This window comes from Fistularia commersonii, chromosome 21, assembly GCF_037954325.1.
Source record: "Fistularia commersonii isolate RoL2024-O1a breed Wild chromosome 21, RoL_Fcom_v1.0, whole genome shotgun sequence".
Lineage (NCBI taxonomy): Eukaryota > Metazoa > Chordata > Actinopteri > Syngnathiformes > Fistulariidae > Fistularia > Fistularia commersonii.
Window position 1 is genome coordinate 2724951 of NC_141304.1, and position 17314 is coordinate 2742264.

General features: G+C 47.4%; 1 protein-coding gene across 3 annotated transcripts; it reads right to left on the minus strand.

Annotated features, from left to right (window-relative positions):
* Positions 1–697: 697 nt before the first annotated feature.
* b4galnt1b (beta-1,4-N-acetyl-galactosaminyl transferase 1b) lies at positions 698–15405 on the minus strand. Of its 3 annotated transcripts, none has more exons than XM_086168539.1 (11): positions 15176–15405; positions 10309–10531; positions 10049–10225; positions 8936–9042; positions 4820–4857; positions 4547–4727; positions 4094–4186; positions 3829–4016; positions 3597–3737; positions 3283–3520; positions 698–2362 (listed from the first exon to the last, which is right to left on the minus strand). In XM_086168539.1, exons 2-11 carry the CDS (start codon positions 10521–10523, stop codon positions 2145–2147), a joined length of 1596 nt encoding a protein of 531 aa, XP_086024665.1. In that variant the 5' UTR covers positions 10524–10531; positions 15176–15405; the 3' UTR covers positions 698–2144. The 3 variants fall into 3 exon arrangements, with proteins under 3 accessions (XP_086024665.1, XP_086024664.1, XP_086024666.1); XM_086168538.1 differs by lacking the exon at positions 15176–15405 and adding an exon at positions 11472–11601; XM_086168540.1 differs by lacking the exons at positions 698–2362; positions 15176–15405 and adding exons at positions 2925–3188; positions 11472–11601.
* Between the last annotated feature and the right edge of the window lie 1909 nt (positions 15406–17314).

Below are 17314 nucleotides of genomic sequence, written 5' to 3' on the forward strand. Positions count from 1 at the left end.
CTTTTTGACCCTTTTCTTTGTTTTTATGTCCAGCATCCTCGAAAAGGATTGCTAGCAAAGATATGATCATGACTGCTGAGCGCGGCAAAATCCCTGCGGCACAAATAGGCCAAACTATGTAGCGTGATCACCTGCAGCCAGTGATGGCCAAGGCGTGTCATCAGGAGTCATACAAGTCTTGACCTCCGCCAAACCCCTGGGGTTCAATCGAAGGCAGGTTAAGAACCACTGGTCTAGAGGAAGTCCAGAGAGTAGGTTCATGGATGGAGGGGAACAGGACAGGAAGTTAGTTTGTGTGAGAGGAGAGGGTTGGATGGAGGCAGATGATTGGCTGTGGAGACCCCTAAAGGGAGCAGCTGAAAGTGAGGTCAGGGATTTGAACAATGGGATACTGTAGTTAGCCCTTCACAGCAAGAAGGTCAGAGCCCTGATTTGGATTCCTACCAGGGAGTCTTTCTGTGTAGTCTCCATGTTCTCCCAGTGTCTGTGTGGAGTTCCTCTCACAGTCCAAAAACATGCAGGAGGTTCACATGAGACCGGAATTTATGTTTCCCTGTGATGGACCGGTCCAGGCTGATCCCCAACTCTTGTCCAATGACGGCTGGGATAGACCCGGGAATGCAATGCTCATCTGGACACGTATGACTTAGATGAGGCGACACCGATATTTCCCAGTGCAGACGAAGGAGCCAGATGATTTTACATATTGGTTTTAATAAGTCCGCACTATAAATTCATATCTTAAAAAACAATAATTCATGAATCCATCAATGCTAATCCGGCGACATGAAGGTTCGTGTTGTGTCTGGTGAGAAGAAATGGCTCAGTTCTTGCTTGTTCAGGTCCTGGCAAACTTCTGGGAGCTGCAGTGTCCGGCATCCCAATGCGCGAGAGGAAGGAGATGTCCTCAGAATCCAGAGGATATCTCTCTCTAAAGATGAATTAATGAGAAAAGAAAACGTGACTCCCCGGCACCTTTTGGATCGGAACATTAGTACTAAAAACTAATAGGTTAGAAAACAATGGGAGGGGATACAAGGGCACCGCCTGGAGGCCAATGTATAAAATAACAGCGTGAGACCATAAATGGATCAATCTGTGTTTGACACATAAAAGCTCTCGAAAGAGATGCTGTCGGTAGAAACAAGACTCCGGAACCTCGTCCCGGTGGCTCCGCCGAGCTGCCTTTGCTCTGGACCCACATCAGTTCTCAATGTGCTTGTGCGGAACATGCTCTTCAAAACATGCACTTTGGCTCGGCCCTTCGGCCCCTTTCAGTGGGCAAAGGCCTGGCGATGCTGTCGTGTTTCTTCATCGTCCTTCCCTTTGCAGATTTCGAAGTTAGTCCTCTTCGGATTTTGGGTAACGGTTCTCCGCGGTGGTCTTCTCCACCTGCTGGTGGTGCACAGTAATCTATTTTCAAGGAAGGGGGTGGCGAAGCCTAGGACACGAGAAACAAACCGACCACCGACACTTATCTCACGACCAACCGACCGGTGAAAAGATCCTCGTGTGATTTAAAAAAAAAATAAAAATAAAAAAAAATGGCACCTTGGCTCCGGCTGACCGGATTGTCTCTGAGAAGTGTCCCGTTTCCTTAGCGCAGGGGCTGCCGAAAACGGGACAAGGGGGTGGTTAAATTTGAAGTTTAGCTCAGTTTGGACATGATTGGACAGGCCTGTTCTTGGTGTGTGTGTGTGTCTGTGGATGCCAACGGCTTTCTAGTAACTCGGGGCAAGATTTGGTACCCTTGCGCCGGCAAAGAGGGATCACGTGCAGACAGTGCAAAAACAGACACGGGAGCTTCTGCATCACCACTGAGCCCCCCTGACTGTCCAGATGTATCTTATCAGACGCTCAGATGGCTTCGGATTGGACGGGCAGAAAAACGAAAAAAGCATACCGTCCTACCCCAGTGTCGTCTCAGCAAAACTGCGTTGTCTGGTGCAATTGCCGAAGGTTTTGGCAGACGAGAGACGATTCGGATTGCGTCTTCTGGGAGACTCCGAGCGCTAACTTGTTACTTCCTGCTCTTAGTGGACTCTTATCTGGTTTGTTGAGATGAGTTGCAGAAAGGGAGCTTCTTTGGCAAGTCAAGGGGGACTGGGTAGGGCAGAGGAACCTTCAGGATTAAACAAATACATCTAATTGCGAGTCAAACACTGGAATCTGTTTTTGAAGAAGAGGAGGCCATTTTTTGTGTGCGTGGCGTCGGAGGAGGCCAGCGGGTAGCGGAACTTGGCGTAGGTCTTGTCGCTCTCGGACTGGCTGACCCAGGGAAGCTTGATTTTGGTCGCGTGGTTGACAATGACGTCGTCGCAAGAGCCAACGTGGAGCGAGCCCAGGCCGTCGATGAAGAATTCTGAAGGGCAGACAAACAATCGCAAGTCAAGTGTACCGTATTCACAGAGATCCTGGGGTTTGATTTGGGATACAGAAGAGATCTGGTGGAAAAAGTGATGCTCTAAAGCAGGCCAGGACCACACCCTTAAAGGTGATCTACGGAAACTAGCACTTGGAGAGAGCGGCGAGGAAACTTCTGCCTCGACCAGTTAGAGTAGCAAGAGAAAGCGCAAGAAAGAAGGACAGAGACAGAGAGAGCAAGATGGACACGGAGGCGTTGTTCTGAGGGACAGACGCTAATGATCTATTACGACTAATACCAGTAATGCTAACAGCTACATGCGAATAGCTGAAATGATCCAATAATAGCTTTCATTTGCATCAAGAAATAACAACAGTAGACACCTGGCAGTAGTGGATAGTAGTAGTAGACTATAGAGAATATTTGAGGTTACTATCTTTCACTAATGAAGGGACATGAGAGCAAGAGTGGAAGGAACGAGAAAGGTGCATTATGGGATATCCCTCAAAAGAGCAACCCTACAGCAGCATAACTAGGGGCTAACGCTAACCATAAGCTTTCTCAAAAAGAAAGGTCTTAAGAGCATTTCTAAGCAAAGAAAGGTAGGAAGGTTGGCAGGATAGAATAAGAGGTGCCTCATGGGACATTCCTCTGCAGAGTAGCAGCATAACTAGTGGCTAGGCTAACGCTAACTATAAAATCTCTCAAAAATACCGTTGTTTTTTTATGACACAGAGACGTTGTCCACCGCCTGGATGGAGATCGGGAGATGGTTCCACAGAAGACTTCTTTGAGATATGGGCGCTCCCGTCCATTGGGGCCCCTGGTGGGTTTCAGCATGTTCGCATCTAGTTAGCGAACGCTAACCTGCTTTAAGAATTCAATTCCACTTCGGTCGGAAAGTAAGATGGACTCACCCAGGTGAGCTACCCTTGCCAGCCGCGGGTCGAACCCGACCTGCTGGACCTTGTCCGTCCTCGCCAGGAAGAAGTTAATGACCCCATCAGTCACAACACAGTTGGGGAACCCTTGGATGATGTGATGGAACCCCCTCCTCATGTGCAAACAGTCACCGTCTTCTTCTCCGGGCTCAATGGATATGGTCTGTCTGTAGGTGGCGCTATATCCTGTTGCTTCCCGCACTGCACCACCCACCTGAACACACACACACACACACAAGTGTACACACACTAATAGAAGTAACGGATGTGACACACCACAGGCCACTCACCAGGTCCAGAGTTGTCCTCTCCAGAACATCCACAAGCTTCTCCAGCTTAGTGTCGCTGGTGAAAATGAAGTCGTCATCCACCCAGAGCACGTACTTTGTGGTCACCTGGGAGACGGCCAGGTTCCGTCCCGCAAACCAGCCCTGCGACACACGGAGATCTGGTGAACCGGAGATCCGGAAGGCGACAGCAACGCGAGGAAAAAGGCCTGCCGAATGCCTTGCAGCTCCCTACCTTCCCGAAAGGCATGATGTAGTGCTCGATGTGAGGCCCGGAGATGGTTTTGGGATTCTCGCTGTCATCGGCGATCACGATTGTGATGGTGGGGTAGTATCTCCTCACGCTGTCGATGAGGTTCTGCAGCTTGTCGTAGCGCAGGAAGGTCTTGGTCGCTATAGTGACGAGGGCGCTGACGTTGTAATCTGCAAAAAAAAGATGGGGCCTGACTTCAGACACGGGCGAGTCAAGTGCAAGTTTCTGAATCGGCGTTCGGGTCTACCTCCTTTGGATCCTGTGTTGTAGAGTTTAGGCGTCACGCCGTGACGGATCTTGATGCTGAAGGCGGCTCGATGCCCATCCGTCTCGATCTGCACTGAAAGGCAAAAGCGTAATTAGTTTTAATGGATTGAATCCATAAAATAGTAGGATTGCAATATTGAGTCAACTCCTAAACCCAAGAACACCGTATGGTACCGGAGGGTTCCTCCACAGCAGGAAGCACTGGAAGGGGATAAAAAACCCCTCTATAAGTCAAAGATTTGCTTTGGGGTGGACTCCTGGTGCAGAGAGATGCTGCAGGAGTTTAGAGAAGAAGAAAGTGGAACAGGAACCAGACATGGGAAGAACTACAAACGGGAATTCAAAAGAAGTGCCGGTGACACAGGGTGGAGTCCAAACAACAAGGTCGACTGCAGATGGTCGAGGTTACGGGACGCCGCCCCCGGAGCCTCACCTGTGTCGGCCGTGCTGGGGTGGAACTGCGTGTTGGTGTAGGTGACAAACTGCAGCTGCCGGTTGAGGTTGGCCAGGAGGCTACACGACAGCGTCATGTGCATCTCGCCGTCGCCCTTGATTTTCACACCTTCCACGTCCGCGGCGACGTTCAGCGTCCCTAGCGTGGCGCTCATGTTCATCTGCGGCGACGGGGAGCAGGAAGACCGCCGAATGAGGGAGCGGCAGGAGGCTGGGATTGCGACTTAACAGGAGAGAGTCGAGGGGAACTCACCGAGTAATGTTCTCTCGGCAGGTCGTGTAAGGCGAGGCCTGAAACATAAATAAATGTTTAAGTTTGCGGCTCCACAGGCTAAAATCATGCATGCCCTAGGTGTTCCCTGGGGCCACCTCCTCCCGGGGGAACATCCCTGGAACACCTCCCCAAGGAGACGCCTTGGAAGCATCTTGACCGAATGCCCAAAACTCCGCTTCTGGCCCCTCTTGATTGCCGAGGAGCAACGGAGCTCCACTTGGAAGACCAGGCTCTTCCCCCTATCTCTGAGGGAGACCCCGGAAAAGGAAACTCATATGTATCCTTAGGTCTCCAACCAGAGTTTAGGGTGGGAACAAGAGGTACCCTCACTCTCTGAACAAGACCCCTGGATACTGTAGCTCCCAAACATGGGCTGGAATCTAATCCCCAACCCAGAGAGGGCCCGTGGATTTGGAAGTGCCGTAGGTGCTTGGGATCAGGTTGGGATGAAGCCAACGGAATCACATCATCATCATCATGCAAAGAGCAGAGACCCGATCCTGAGGCCATCGAACCAGATCTCCTCAACGGCCCAACTGCACCTGAAACTTCTGTTCATAAAGGTTGTGAGTAAAATGGTTATGAAGTCCTGGCGGAGTCCAACCCTCACCGGAAACCCATCCAACTCTGTCCTACAGGGACCTAACAGCCTCTAGGAGGTACCTTGAGTACCCCACCCTCCTCCAATGATAATTAATAATAATTACTGACCTCCAACCAACTTTATGTGTCACACTGCGCTCAAACATCGGTCAAAATGTGATGACGCCTTATGTAGTATGCTTACTTTCACCACTTTTATGTTGATACCGCTACATACTGTGTTTCAACATAATATTACTGTACATTGTATGTATGAGGACACCCAAAAATGGCACCTGTTAAGACATGCTTACGAAGCGGAATTCAAACTCAAGGCTATCAGTCGCGCTGTAGATAAGTGGAATAGAGCAGCTGCGAAAGAATTTAACATTAATGAATCAATGATACGCAAGTGGAGGAAGCAAGCAGATGAACGGCGCCAAGTAAAGAGGACCAAACAGAGTTTCTGAGGGAACAAAGCGAGATGACCACATTTAGAGGACACACTTAAACAGTGGGTTATTGAACGAGTGAATTACTTGAATACAGTTCAACTAAACTTTGCCTTATAACACATTGCGCCTTATGTATGAAAATAGACCCATTTATTGGTATTGCTATTTATAATATGGTGCGCCTTGTAGTCCGCAAAAATACGGTACGCCTTCAATGACAACGTAATGACCTTCTCCTACAACTGCTGGTTCTGTTTCGTCACCCAACAAAGCAGGAATCGGCTGGAGCGCACAACCTTGGTCTGCTCCAAAACGACTAGCCGACCCCTCAGACGTCTCTCCCGCTTCCCGTCGTCAAAAAAAACAGCCAGGACCAGTCCCACATCTTAAACCTGGCCTTCGAGTGCCTCTTCTTAGGTCGCAGACTTCCCTGCCCTGCCTGCAAAACCCAGAGGAGAAGAGCAACCTTTTCCCCTGGAGTTGTCAAACTACTCGATTCCCAGCAGTGGTGGGCTGTCAGGGCCTGCAATGCCTTCTCTGCTGGCCTAAAAAATATCTGAATCACAAAGGTTAATTATATTTCATCCATAAATACTTATTAAATAATTCCAAATGGTCTGTTCACTTCCTTTCATAGCTTTTCTCCTGGTTGTGCCGCTTCCAGACATGCATTTTCATATAAAACCATTTAAAGACCTTAAAACACTTTATAGCCTTGACTTTGACACTTTATAGTTTTATTTGTATTTCTTACCCCCCCCCCCCTTTTTTTTTACTGTTTATACAATTTCCTACTATTATTTATTATTATTATGTTTTACTTGTAACTCTGGCACAACAATTTCCTTCGGGATAAATAAAGTTGTTCTTATTCTTATTCTTATGCTTATTCTTATTCTTATTCTTATTCTTATTTAACCAATCACATTTCAGCCATCTCCTGTTGCCAGGCAGGGTCAAAGTCGGAGGAATCTGCCTGGGGGTGGGGCTGCACAATCAGTTCTGCGAGCCCTTTAGGCAAAAAAAACAAGTGTTGATGATGCTATTGCGTCAACTAATCACATTTTGAGTTGGCGACATCAAAGCCTTCTAGCAGGCCACAGCAACATCAGCGTATTCACACCCTCTGATTGGGTAGTCAGAGAGTACTAGCCAGCTGCAAACAGAAATATAGTTATGTTTGTTTAATATTGTTTTTTTCAACCCACAATGGCTACAGCAGGAGAGGAAATGGATTTAGTTATTAATACATTATTAAAGTGATTTTCTTTTTGAAGAAAAGCTGGACATAGTAAAGAAAGGTCGGGCAACTCCTAAGCTAGGATTTGTCCGACATTTTCAAGCCACGAACTACGACAGGTACACTGCCAATTGTAAATAATTGTAAATAATTGAATAATTGAAAATCTTTTTGAGGAAAGAAAGGAGGATGGATTTTGTCTACAAATGATCAGAATTTTTGGTGAGTAAAATGCTGCTATTTTCCTAAATAATACTGCAAGTTTACAAGGTTATTATTGGTGCTTTTTATGTGTCGAGGCTGTTTGATATAAAGGCATTTATTGTGGCTACTGTCCGTTTTTGTGGCTCCCGCCATGCGACTCTCTTTATACCGCATTTCTGCATAATAAGATGTTTTTTTTTATAGCCATAAATTAATTATTGGGGGGTGGATTGATTCGGAGCACTACTGAAGGCCGAGGTGTAAAATCCACGGCCCGCCACTGATTTCCCAGCAAACCTGCAAAGCCCTCATCGCCATACCAACCCCCCCAGAACGCCGCTCATGATATATTTATTATACAAATGCAGAACATTTATAGCATCTGACTTTACGGACTCTTACCAGTGGTTCAATTTGCACAACTCTGTACAGTTATTTATTTTACCTATATTTTATAAACAGTATAGCCTTGTTTTTCGCAGAGTTCCAAAAGGAACCCGCGATAGGCAAAATCCGTGAAGTAGAAACGTTTATTTTTTTTTTACAACTAGGATACAATTAAATACTCTATTATACATTGAAAAGAAAGAACAAACCATTTTACAGGCTCAATCATTTGTTTCACAAATAAGAATACTGTACTTTAGAAAGGTTTTTTTCTACAAATAACTTCTGTACTGTTCTGTCAAATAATAATTTTAATCATCAATGTGAACAGAAGGCTTCAAATTGCGGAGATTAGCACCGCCCGCCGCCACCTTATTGCTGCTGCAAAACTTATCGCTGCTGTCGTCCTTATGTTTTTTTCTTCCTTCTTTATGGAACGAACGGAAGATTCATTAATTCCGTGATGCCGACCTACAGCCGCATAGCTTTTACCTTCCCTTAGCATGTCCAGAAGTTTAACTTTATCTGCGATAGATAGCATCTTCCTGCCGCAGGTGCTTGTGTCGGTCCTGACCGTTTTGTCAACATTATGGGTTTTAGAGAAACTCGAAATTGCGAGAGAATTTGCACGTACGTCATGTAAATTCGGCAAGCTGTTTTACGTACGTGTACGTATTAAACTGCAACGTTATTGACGCACAGGTAGAGAAAAAGCGGAGTGACTTTTTAGCCAATCAGAATGCAGAATACAATGCACCATGCAAATCCATGAAGTAGCGAAACCGTGAAAAGTAAACCGCGTTATAGCAAGGGATCACTGTATACAAAATTTGATGCTGCTACCCCATGTGCCGGTCCACTGCTCCGCTGCCAGGACAAAAAGCAAGCTGCTCCTCCTGAATCCGACTATCCGACAGACCCTCCTCCCAAGTAGACGTCACCAAGGAGGCTAAAAGTCCGGTATGTTAACAGAGGGCTTGACAAGTGTTCTCAGTTTCATGTACGAAGAAAAAAGGCTCCTCTTACCCTGCATGTAAAAACAATTTGTGACTGTTAGCAACCTATTGCTAATTTCTTCATTTTAGCAAAAATAGCTACCATTTAAGCTGGATGGTGACTTTCTGAAAGTCACCCCGCAACCCCGAGAGCGAGCGAGTTTTCACGCAAAGCATCACGGCGCAGACGTGACATCTCGTCGACCGAATGGAAAACACTCAAAAGTTGTACCTGGGATGATGATGGTTTTCAGCGGTCGAACCTCCACCCCTTGTGTCGGATACTGCAAGGGACTGTTGGCCTCCGCGATGATGAGTACATCCGCTGACGTCTGCGCCCTGAGGGGAAAAGCCTGAATCAGCAGATGAAGACATACAACTTAGGGGGCTGCTGTAAATCCAGGGAGTACAAGGCTACTATGTCCTTTGCCGTGTTGACTGCAGTGGTGGACCGTCAGGGCCAGCAAGACCTTCTCTGCTGGCCTTAACGCTTGTTTATTTTGTCCATTAATGTGTATTAAATCTTCCCCAGTAGTATACAAGCTTTCTTTTGGCTGCGCTGCCTCCAGCATACGTATGCTAATGTTAGAGCTCTTATCCCCTCAGATTTCTATGTCAGATTTCTATGTCATTTGCCGTGTTGACTGCAGTGGTGGACCGTCAGGGCCAGCAAGACCTTCTCTGCTGGCCTTAACGCTTGTTTATTTTGTCCATTAATGTGTATTAAATCTTCCCCAGTAGTATACAAGCTTTCTTTTGGCTGCGCTGCCTCCAGCATACGTATGCTAATGTTAGAGCTCTTATCCCCTCAGATTTCAGCCATCTGCCTTGAGGCCTTTGGTTTAAAATAAACGGCAATGAAGCTGTTGCTCTAACCAATCAGATTCGGAACATGCGCAAGCTAACGTTGGTGTCTTTTGGTCAAAGAGAGGACTACTCAGAGCAAGCAAAGTGCATCTGAATTGAGCTACGCTAGCCAAAATGTTTCTGTATTGATTTTGTGGTCTTTCTTAACCCACAACAGCAAAAGGAGGCAAAGAACTGGTCACAGATATGCGACCAAAGAAGGACCTCTTAGGAAAAGATGGACATTACGAGGCGAGCCAGCGGTGACGAGCGGTACCCTCGGTACGCTATCTTGCACGCTATCTTGCTAGGAACACATGCCGTTTAAATCTGAACAACTTGGGAGCCTGGCTAGCTTGGAGACTTGGATCAGACAGACTTGACTTCTAGCATTGCACCACAATGCACCACAGAAGAATACAGAAGTGGGGGTTTTGGTGTGTGGTCCACAAAGTTCTTGAGTTGCACATCGCGCCCTTCTGTGTGTAGCAGTGTGTACCTTTTCTGGAAGCTCTTGTACTCCTTGGCCCGTCGCCGCTTCATCTCCTCCAGCTCGGAGCCGTTGAAGGCCGTGTGCAGCGGGTGAGCGGACACCCGTGGGAATAAGAGCTGGGCAAAAGGCAAGTTCACCCCTCCGCCCTCGCCTTCGCACACACACCTATTCCGCGCCAACAAGCTGGGTAGGTGATCGGACAAGGACGTGCCCGTTAGGACACCCGCGGTTCGGCTGTGAAAGGAACCAAGCCGGTCGGATCTCACCTCGCCACGGTGTCCCTCACGTGGAAGGGGATGTTGCCCAACCGTTGGTCCGGTTCCGGCAGCCTCTCTTCCAGGCGCCTCTCGACGAGAGCCTCCGGTCGCTGCCACACATCTACGGTGGTGTAAGCCCGCGTGGGCCACGAGTGTATCAGGGCGAACACGACCACCACCGATGCCAGGATGGCCACCAACACCGTCTTCCTCAAGGGGCGCATCCTAAAACCTGCCACAGGAAGAGCTCCGGTTACGCTCGCACCTTTGGGTTGACTGTTCGAAGACCCCCGTTTGTCCCCCCGTGAGGTACAACCACGGTTCGTCTTTCCACACCCGCTCATGCTTCCATCTATGAAGGAATTTAAACTCCTTTTGTGCCTCTGTATCAGTGTTTACAAGTAAATACCGTGGTACTGTAGTGCTCTTTCTTGGTATGCTCACAAATGCTCACTAGCTTCTCTAGCTTCCTTCATGGGGTTAATTTAGCAATTCCAACCTCAGATCCCTCTCATCAGTCTCCAACTGTCTTTCTCTGACGCCTCCTTGCCTTCCCCCTTCTCTGCGCCCCCCTCCCTTCATGAAAATATCCTCTTTTTGCCTCCTCGCCCTCGCTGTTGGCCTCCTCCCTCCCGCCCTCCCACCTGGTTCTGCGACAAACGGTGTATCATATTGCCACTTCCTCTCCTCGGTTTACGAATTTGGTTGCCTTCTGTGCAATTTTAAGTCGACTGCTGACTAAGCCGTCGCCCCCGTGGGCGCTCGGCGTGACTGTAGATATGAACGGGAATCGAGAGCATGGTACACGGCTGCGGGAATGAAAAGCGTGTGAAATGTTAGCGTCTGGTGAAACCAGAAGCCCCTGGATTTGATTACAAATGTTTGTTTGGATACAACCGTTCACCCTCTCATTCACATGCAAACATTCATCCTCTCATTCGCATGGCGTCAAAAAAAAAAACATACAAGCATTCATTCTGGTTGACACGTCTTGTAAACATACAATTTGTTCACTCATTCACACATCATATAGGGATACAACCATTCACCCTCTCATTCACGTGTCATCGAGACATAAAATCATTCACCCCCTCATTCACATATTATAGATATAGTCATTTACGCACTCATTAAAACATCATATATGGATAAACAAGGAGTCAGTCACTCACACATCTGGACAATGTAGGGTCCCCAATGAACCTCCTGCATGTGTTTGGACTGAGGAACCCTGAACGTCCCCCCTCTTTCAGAGGAGCCGTGACGGGAAGCGTGTGGGCAGCTAAACTCTGAAAGACTTTTGGTCTCTATTATTCTGCAAACAGTCCTGTGGGAAGTATGAGGAGATCCAGCTGGTGGGAACCTTGAAAGATTCCTTCTGAGGCTGGACTCCATCCAGATGTGGACTAAATGTCCATTTCTTGCGTACATTTCACAGATGTAGACATTTCTCCACCGTGAACCATCTCAACAACTTTCTGCAACATTTTTCTGGAGCGCTCATCCTGACCTGACGCCGTCCTTTAGCTAATTGACATCTGAATTTGATCCGATCGCGTTTTCGCCTTTTCCGATTATCGACGACGGCCAATAACGGCTTGGATCTTCTCTTTTTCTATCTATTTTCATCATCCAAACGCCTTCCACCGCTTTCCACCATACGTGTTTCCCCACCTCGCCGGTTCCGCTTTATTTCTTTGATAAAACGGCGAAAAAAAATGTTTTTCTATCTTTGACGACCTCAATTTGCCGAGAATTCGTGGGGAGAAAATACCCGACTGCTTCTATCCGGTCAGCGACACGGCATCATCTGTTGGCACCTGCATCTCCGGGAGCAATCGGAGAAACGAGGAAAGGCATCCCCCCCCCCGACCTGGACACAAGGGGGAAACGGCCAGTTATTCATCGGAGGGAGCGAGAGAGCGCTCGCGTTTATGAGCCAGACATCAGATCAATCATTTGATGCGTCTTCAGCTGTTCTTTAGCTCCTCCTCCACCATCCGGAGGAGGAGCTGACGGAGCAAATCCACATTCCTGTGGCGAGCCGTCATGGCCATTGGCTCGGCTGTGAACGAAAACCCAAAACAACACCTGGCATCAATCGTGGCGATGGTGAAAACGGACTCGGTGCCGTCGCCGCGGCGTCCGAGCGTTAAGGAAAAAGAATTTGAAATAAAACAGAAGTTGGGCGATTCATGGTTTTTCTGCGGATGTCAGACGACCGATCGCTCTTGCAGCTCTGCGGATGTTCACTGATTTTCAGAAGATTCATTCATTCGTCAGCTACCGGGCTGCTGGAGCAATACCGCAGCTACGATTGGGCGAGAGGTTGGGTTCGCCACGGACCGGTCCATCGCGGACGCGCCACCATTCACCCTGTCATTCACATGTCCGATCTGATATCCGACGATTCACTGTCATTAACAAACAATTCGCTCTCATTTAGACATATAAGTATTCGTTCACCCATTCTCGCATCATATTGGGACATAAAACATTCACCCTTTCATTCACATCTCGGATAAACGCGAAACCGTTCACCCTGTCATTCACACGTATGCGACCATTCATCCTCTCATTCACATATCATATAAGGACATGAAAAATTCACCCTGTTATCGACACGCCCTATAGACGTACAGCTATTTGTTCACCCATTCACGCATCATATTGGGACATAAAACATTCACCCTGTCATTCACACGTCATATAAAGACGTGCAGCCGTTTGTTCACTTATTCACACATCACATCGGGATATAAAGCGTTCACCCTCTCACTCACGCGTCCTATAGAAATATGAGTGAACATTCGTTCACTCATTCACATATCATATAGAGACATAAATTGTTCACCCTGTCATTCACACATAAGCAACTATTCATCCTCTCATTCACATATCATATAAGGACATGAAAAATTCACCCTGTTACCGACACGCCCTATAGACGTACAGCCATTTGTTCACCCATTCACGCATCATATTGGGACATAAAACATTCACCCTCTCATTCACATCTCGTATAGACACAAAACCATTCATCCTGTCATTCACATGTCATATAAAGACATACAGCCTTTTTTTCTCTTATTCACACATCACATCGGGATATAAAAGGTTCACCCTCTCATTCACGCGTCCTATAGAAACATGAGTGAACATTTGTCCACTCATTCACATATCATATAGAGACATAAAACGTTTGCCCCGTCATTCACACATATGCAACTATTCATCCTCTCATTCACATATCATATAAGGACATGAAAAATTTACCCTGTTATCGACACGCCCTATAGATGTACAGCCATTTGTTCACCCATTCACGCATCATATTTGGACATAAAACATTCACCCTGTCATTCACATCTCGTATAGACACAAAACCATTCATCCTGTCATTCACATGTCATATAAAAAAACATACAACCATTCACTCGCATTCACAAGTGCTATAGACGCACAGCCACTTGTTCACTTATTCACCTGTCATATAGAGACATAAAACGTTCGTCCCGTCATTCACACATATGCAACTATTCATCCTCTCATTCACATATCATATAAGGACATGAAAAATTTACCCTGTTATCGACACGCCCTATAGACGTACAGCTATTTGTTCCCTTATTCACACATCACATAGGGATATAAAGCATCCACCGTCTCATTCATGTTGTATAGACACAACCGTTCACCCTGTCATTCACGCGTCCAATCTGATATCCAACCGTTCGCTCTGTCATGACCGATTATTATTACATTTACAATTCGCAACGATTTATTCACGTATCATATAGGGACATAAAACGTTCACGCTAATATTCAAACACTGGAGATTCTCGTCCATTCACCCTCTCATTCACACGTCCTTTAGTGACATACAACCATTTGTTCCCTCATCCACACATCCCAAGGGCAGACATCCATCCAGCTTCTCATAAGCACATCCTAAACACTAACAGCTATTTGTTCACTCATTCATGCATCATATAAAGGGATATAAAGCATTCACCCTCTCATTCACACAGTGAGGGTGAATTCTTGGACGTCTCCATACGAAGTCCCTGCGATTGATAGGTTAAACACCTTGAGATCACCTCAGGCCTGACATGATGAGGCAGCCCATCGCCATGGCGACACCACTTTCTTTTTTTTTTTGTTTTGGCTCCAACGCCGGTGAGCCGACGCCGTTTTTCATGTCGGCGGCGTCGCTTCGCCCCCCTCCCCCCCCACCAAGGCTTTTTAAAATATTTTTTTTTACAAATGTCCAAATGTTACACCTTCCTACCCGGTGTATTTCTGAGCAGGGGATGTAAACAAACATGGCGAGGAGGCGAAGGAGGAGGGGGTGACCTCCTGAAGGCCGCGGCCGCCGTGCACGCGGTCACTCCTTGCAGCTTCATTGACAAAGATGAGGACGGAAGGGGGGGGTCTGGAGACATAACTACCCCCGCAGACCCCCTTCACCCCATCCGCTAGACATCTGCTGCCTCAGCCCCAAACCATTCACCTAAATCTCCGCATATTTTTTTCCCTTTTCTTAACCCCCCCCTCCTCCACACACACACACACACACACACACACACACACATACACACCGGTGCAGCACCTCCAAATGTGACAGAGGAGGATGGTGGGGGGGTGGAGGAAAAAAAATCACGAGCACAAATGCACAAAAGACGTGGCTTCATTGCATTTATATATATATATATATATATATATGTAAATAAATTTGAATGAAATGAAATGTTGCAGATGTGATTGACGGATGAATAAATGAGGGGATGGATGATGCGTCTGGTGGCGTCGGATGGAGAACCCGCGGCGTGGGGGTGTGTGTGTGTGTGTTTGTGGGGGGGGGGGGGGGACTCACCTCGGACCGTGCACGCCGCCTCACCTCACCGCCCTGCGCACGGAGCGACGCGCTTCCCGTCAAATACCGTCTTCTTGCAGAGACGACCCCCCCCCCCTTGCAAAAAAAAAAATAAATGGAAAAAAAAAATAAAAGATGGATGTAGAAGACCGGGACGGCACTGCAGGCGGCGAATGGTCGCCTCCTCCTCCTCCTCCACCTCCTCTTCTCCTCCTCCTCCACCTCTTCCACGTCCCCCGCCCCCCTTTGCAGCAGCGGCGGCGGCGGCGGCGGCGGCTGCGGCGGCGGCGGCGGCAGGGGGGGGGGCCGTCTGCAGCCGCGCTTCGCTCCGACTGCGCCACTCGCAATCGGCTCGTATGGCGCGCTGAGGATGCGTGTGCGTGCGTGAGTCCGTGCACGTCGTCTACGTGCACCCGTCACCCCCGAGCATCGGTATGTGCGTTTTTTTTTTATTTTTTTTTATTTTTATTCCTATTCAGTAGAGTATATCCACTTTCAGCTCCAATTGATGTGAATGAGTTTCCGACGAATTAATGTAATTTAATAAAAAAAAAAATAGAAAATACACACATTTGAATAAAAGTGATTTTTTTTTTTATATTTTTTGCTGATAAATATTATTTGCTTCAAAATAAACAAAAATGTTTTTTGATATTTTGGTGTCTCAAATGAACCCCCTCCACCTTGATTGACATCTCAGACAGCCAATCACCGGGCAGCTGCGCCCCCGTCACCCAATCGACGCCGAGATACCGGCGGCCGTCAGGACGCCAAGCAGGAGATCGGAGGTGGACAACAGTGGAGAAGATGTGGAGGACCATCTGCAAGCAGGCTGGAGCAGCTGGAGGAAAGTGTCAAGTGATAAAAGAAAGTGAAAGAAAAGGGGGAGAAGATGGAGGTGAGGAGCAGCCATAATGTCTGGTTTGGAGACACTGAGGAGAAGACAGGAGGCAGCGGAGATGGAGATGTGGAGGTTCTTCTTTGGGGGGTGAGGAGGATGGAGATGATCAGGATTGAGATGGATAACACTTTTTAGATGATCTGGAGATAAAGTCATTATAATATGGTTGGGATCTGGACAAGAGGAGGGATGGAGAAGATCTGGGTGGAAGGATGTTGAGGTTGGAGAAGGTCTGGAGGAAGAGAGAGGAGGTTTACGGATGGACGGTTGAAGGACAGGAAGTTAGATGGTGTGAGAAGAGAGGATTAGATGGAGAAAGATGATTGGCTTAGGGTTAAATGGAGGCAGATGATTGGTTGCTGCGACCCCTGAAAGCTGCAGCCTTCAATATATTTAGATGCCATCTAAATATATTGCACATTGCAACAGATTTTGACGTTTTCCCCCTTTTTTGCCCATCTATTTTCATCTTCTTGCAGTCTGAGAAAAGGACGTTTTTGCTTTTCACAGCAGCTCCCAAGTGCTATCGTCTCCTTTGCAATCACTAATTCATCGCTTGGCAGGAAAACTTGATGGGTCACTGCCGAGGAGCGGGAACCTGTGCTGTGGCTGCAGTACAGCGCCGCATTTGCTGGTTTATTCTTATCTATCAATTTGGTTTTAAATGCACGGGCACTGAACTTGGGATGGAATCCTCCACGCATTCTCTTGGTATCTGTCACCTCTATCTCCCCCTTTAGTTATAATACCTGCAGTGTTATCTGATGACTGCAAGGGCAAACAAGTTGAAGGACTCTGACCTTGTTCTTCCCAAATGGCCGCATTTTCACCACCCGCCTGAATCAGTGTCTGAATTCGGCTGCGACCGACTCCCTTTACAGAGGAGGTGACCCGCGGGACCCCCCCCCAAGGTATTTGGAGCTGTCCTGAACATTCAAAATGAGGCCTTCTGGTGGTTCAACCCCTCCTCTTCCTTGCTGCTTCGGATCCTGATGATACGGACCGGCCATCTGATCTGCCTTCAGACATTTTTTCCTGGCTAAAACCTGCTAATCTTGGATTCCGTCAAACTGACGGGAAACTCTGGGTTGTGTCTTTTAGGGGGTCATGATACACACTGTCTGCCTTGGTGTCGTGTTAAAAGAGTACCTCTAGTAGCATCTGCGCCCACTATTCTCCATCTTTAATTCAAAGCAATCTTTCTAGATATCTTATGAGAATGTTCTGGAGATAAAGTC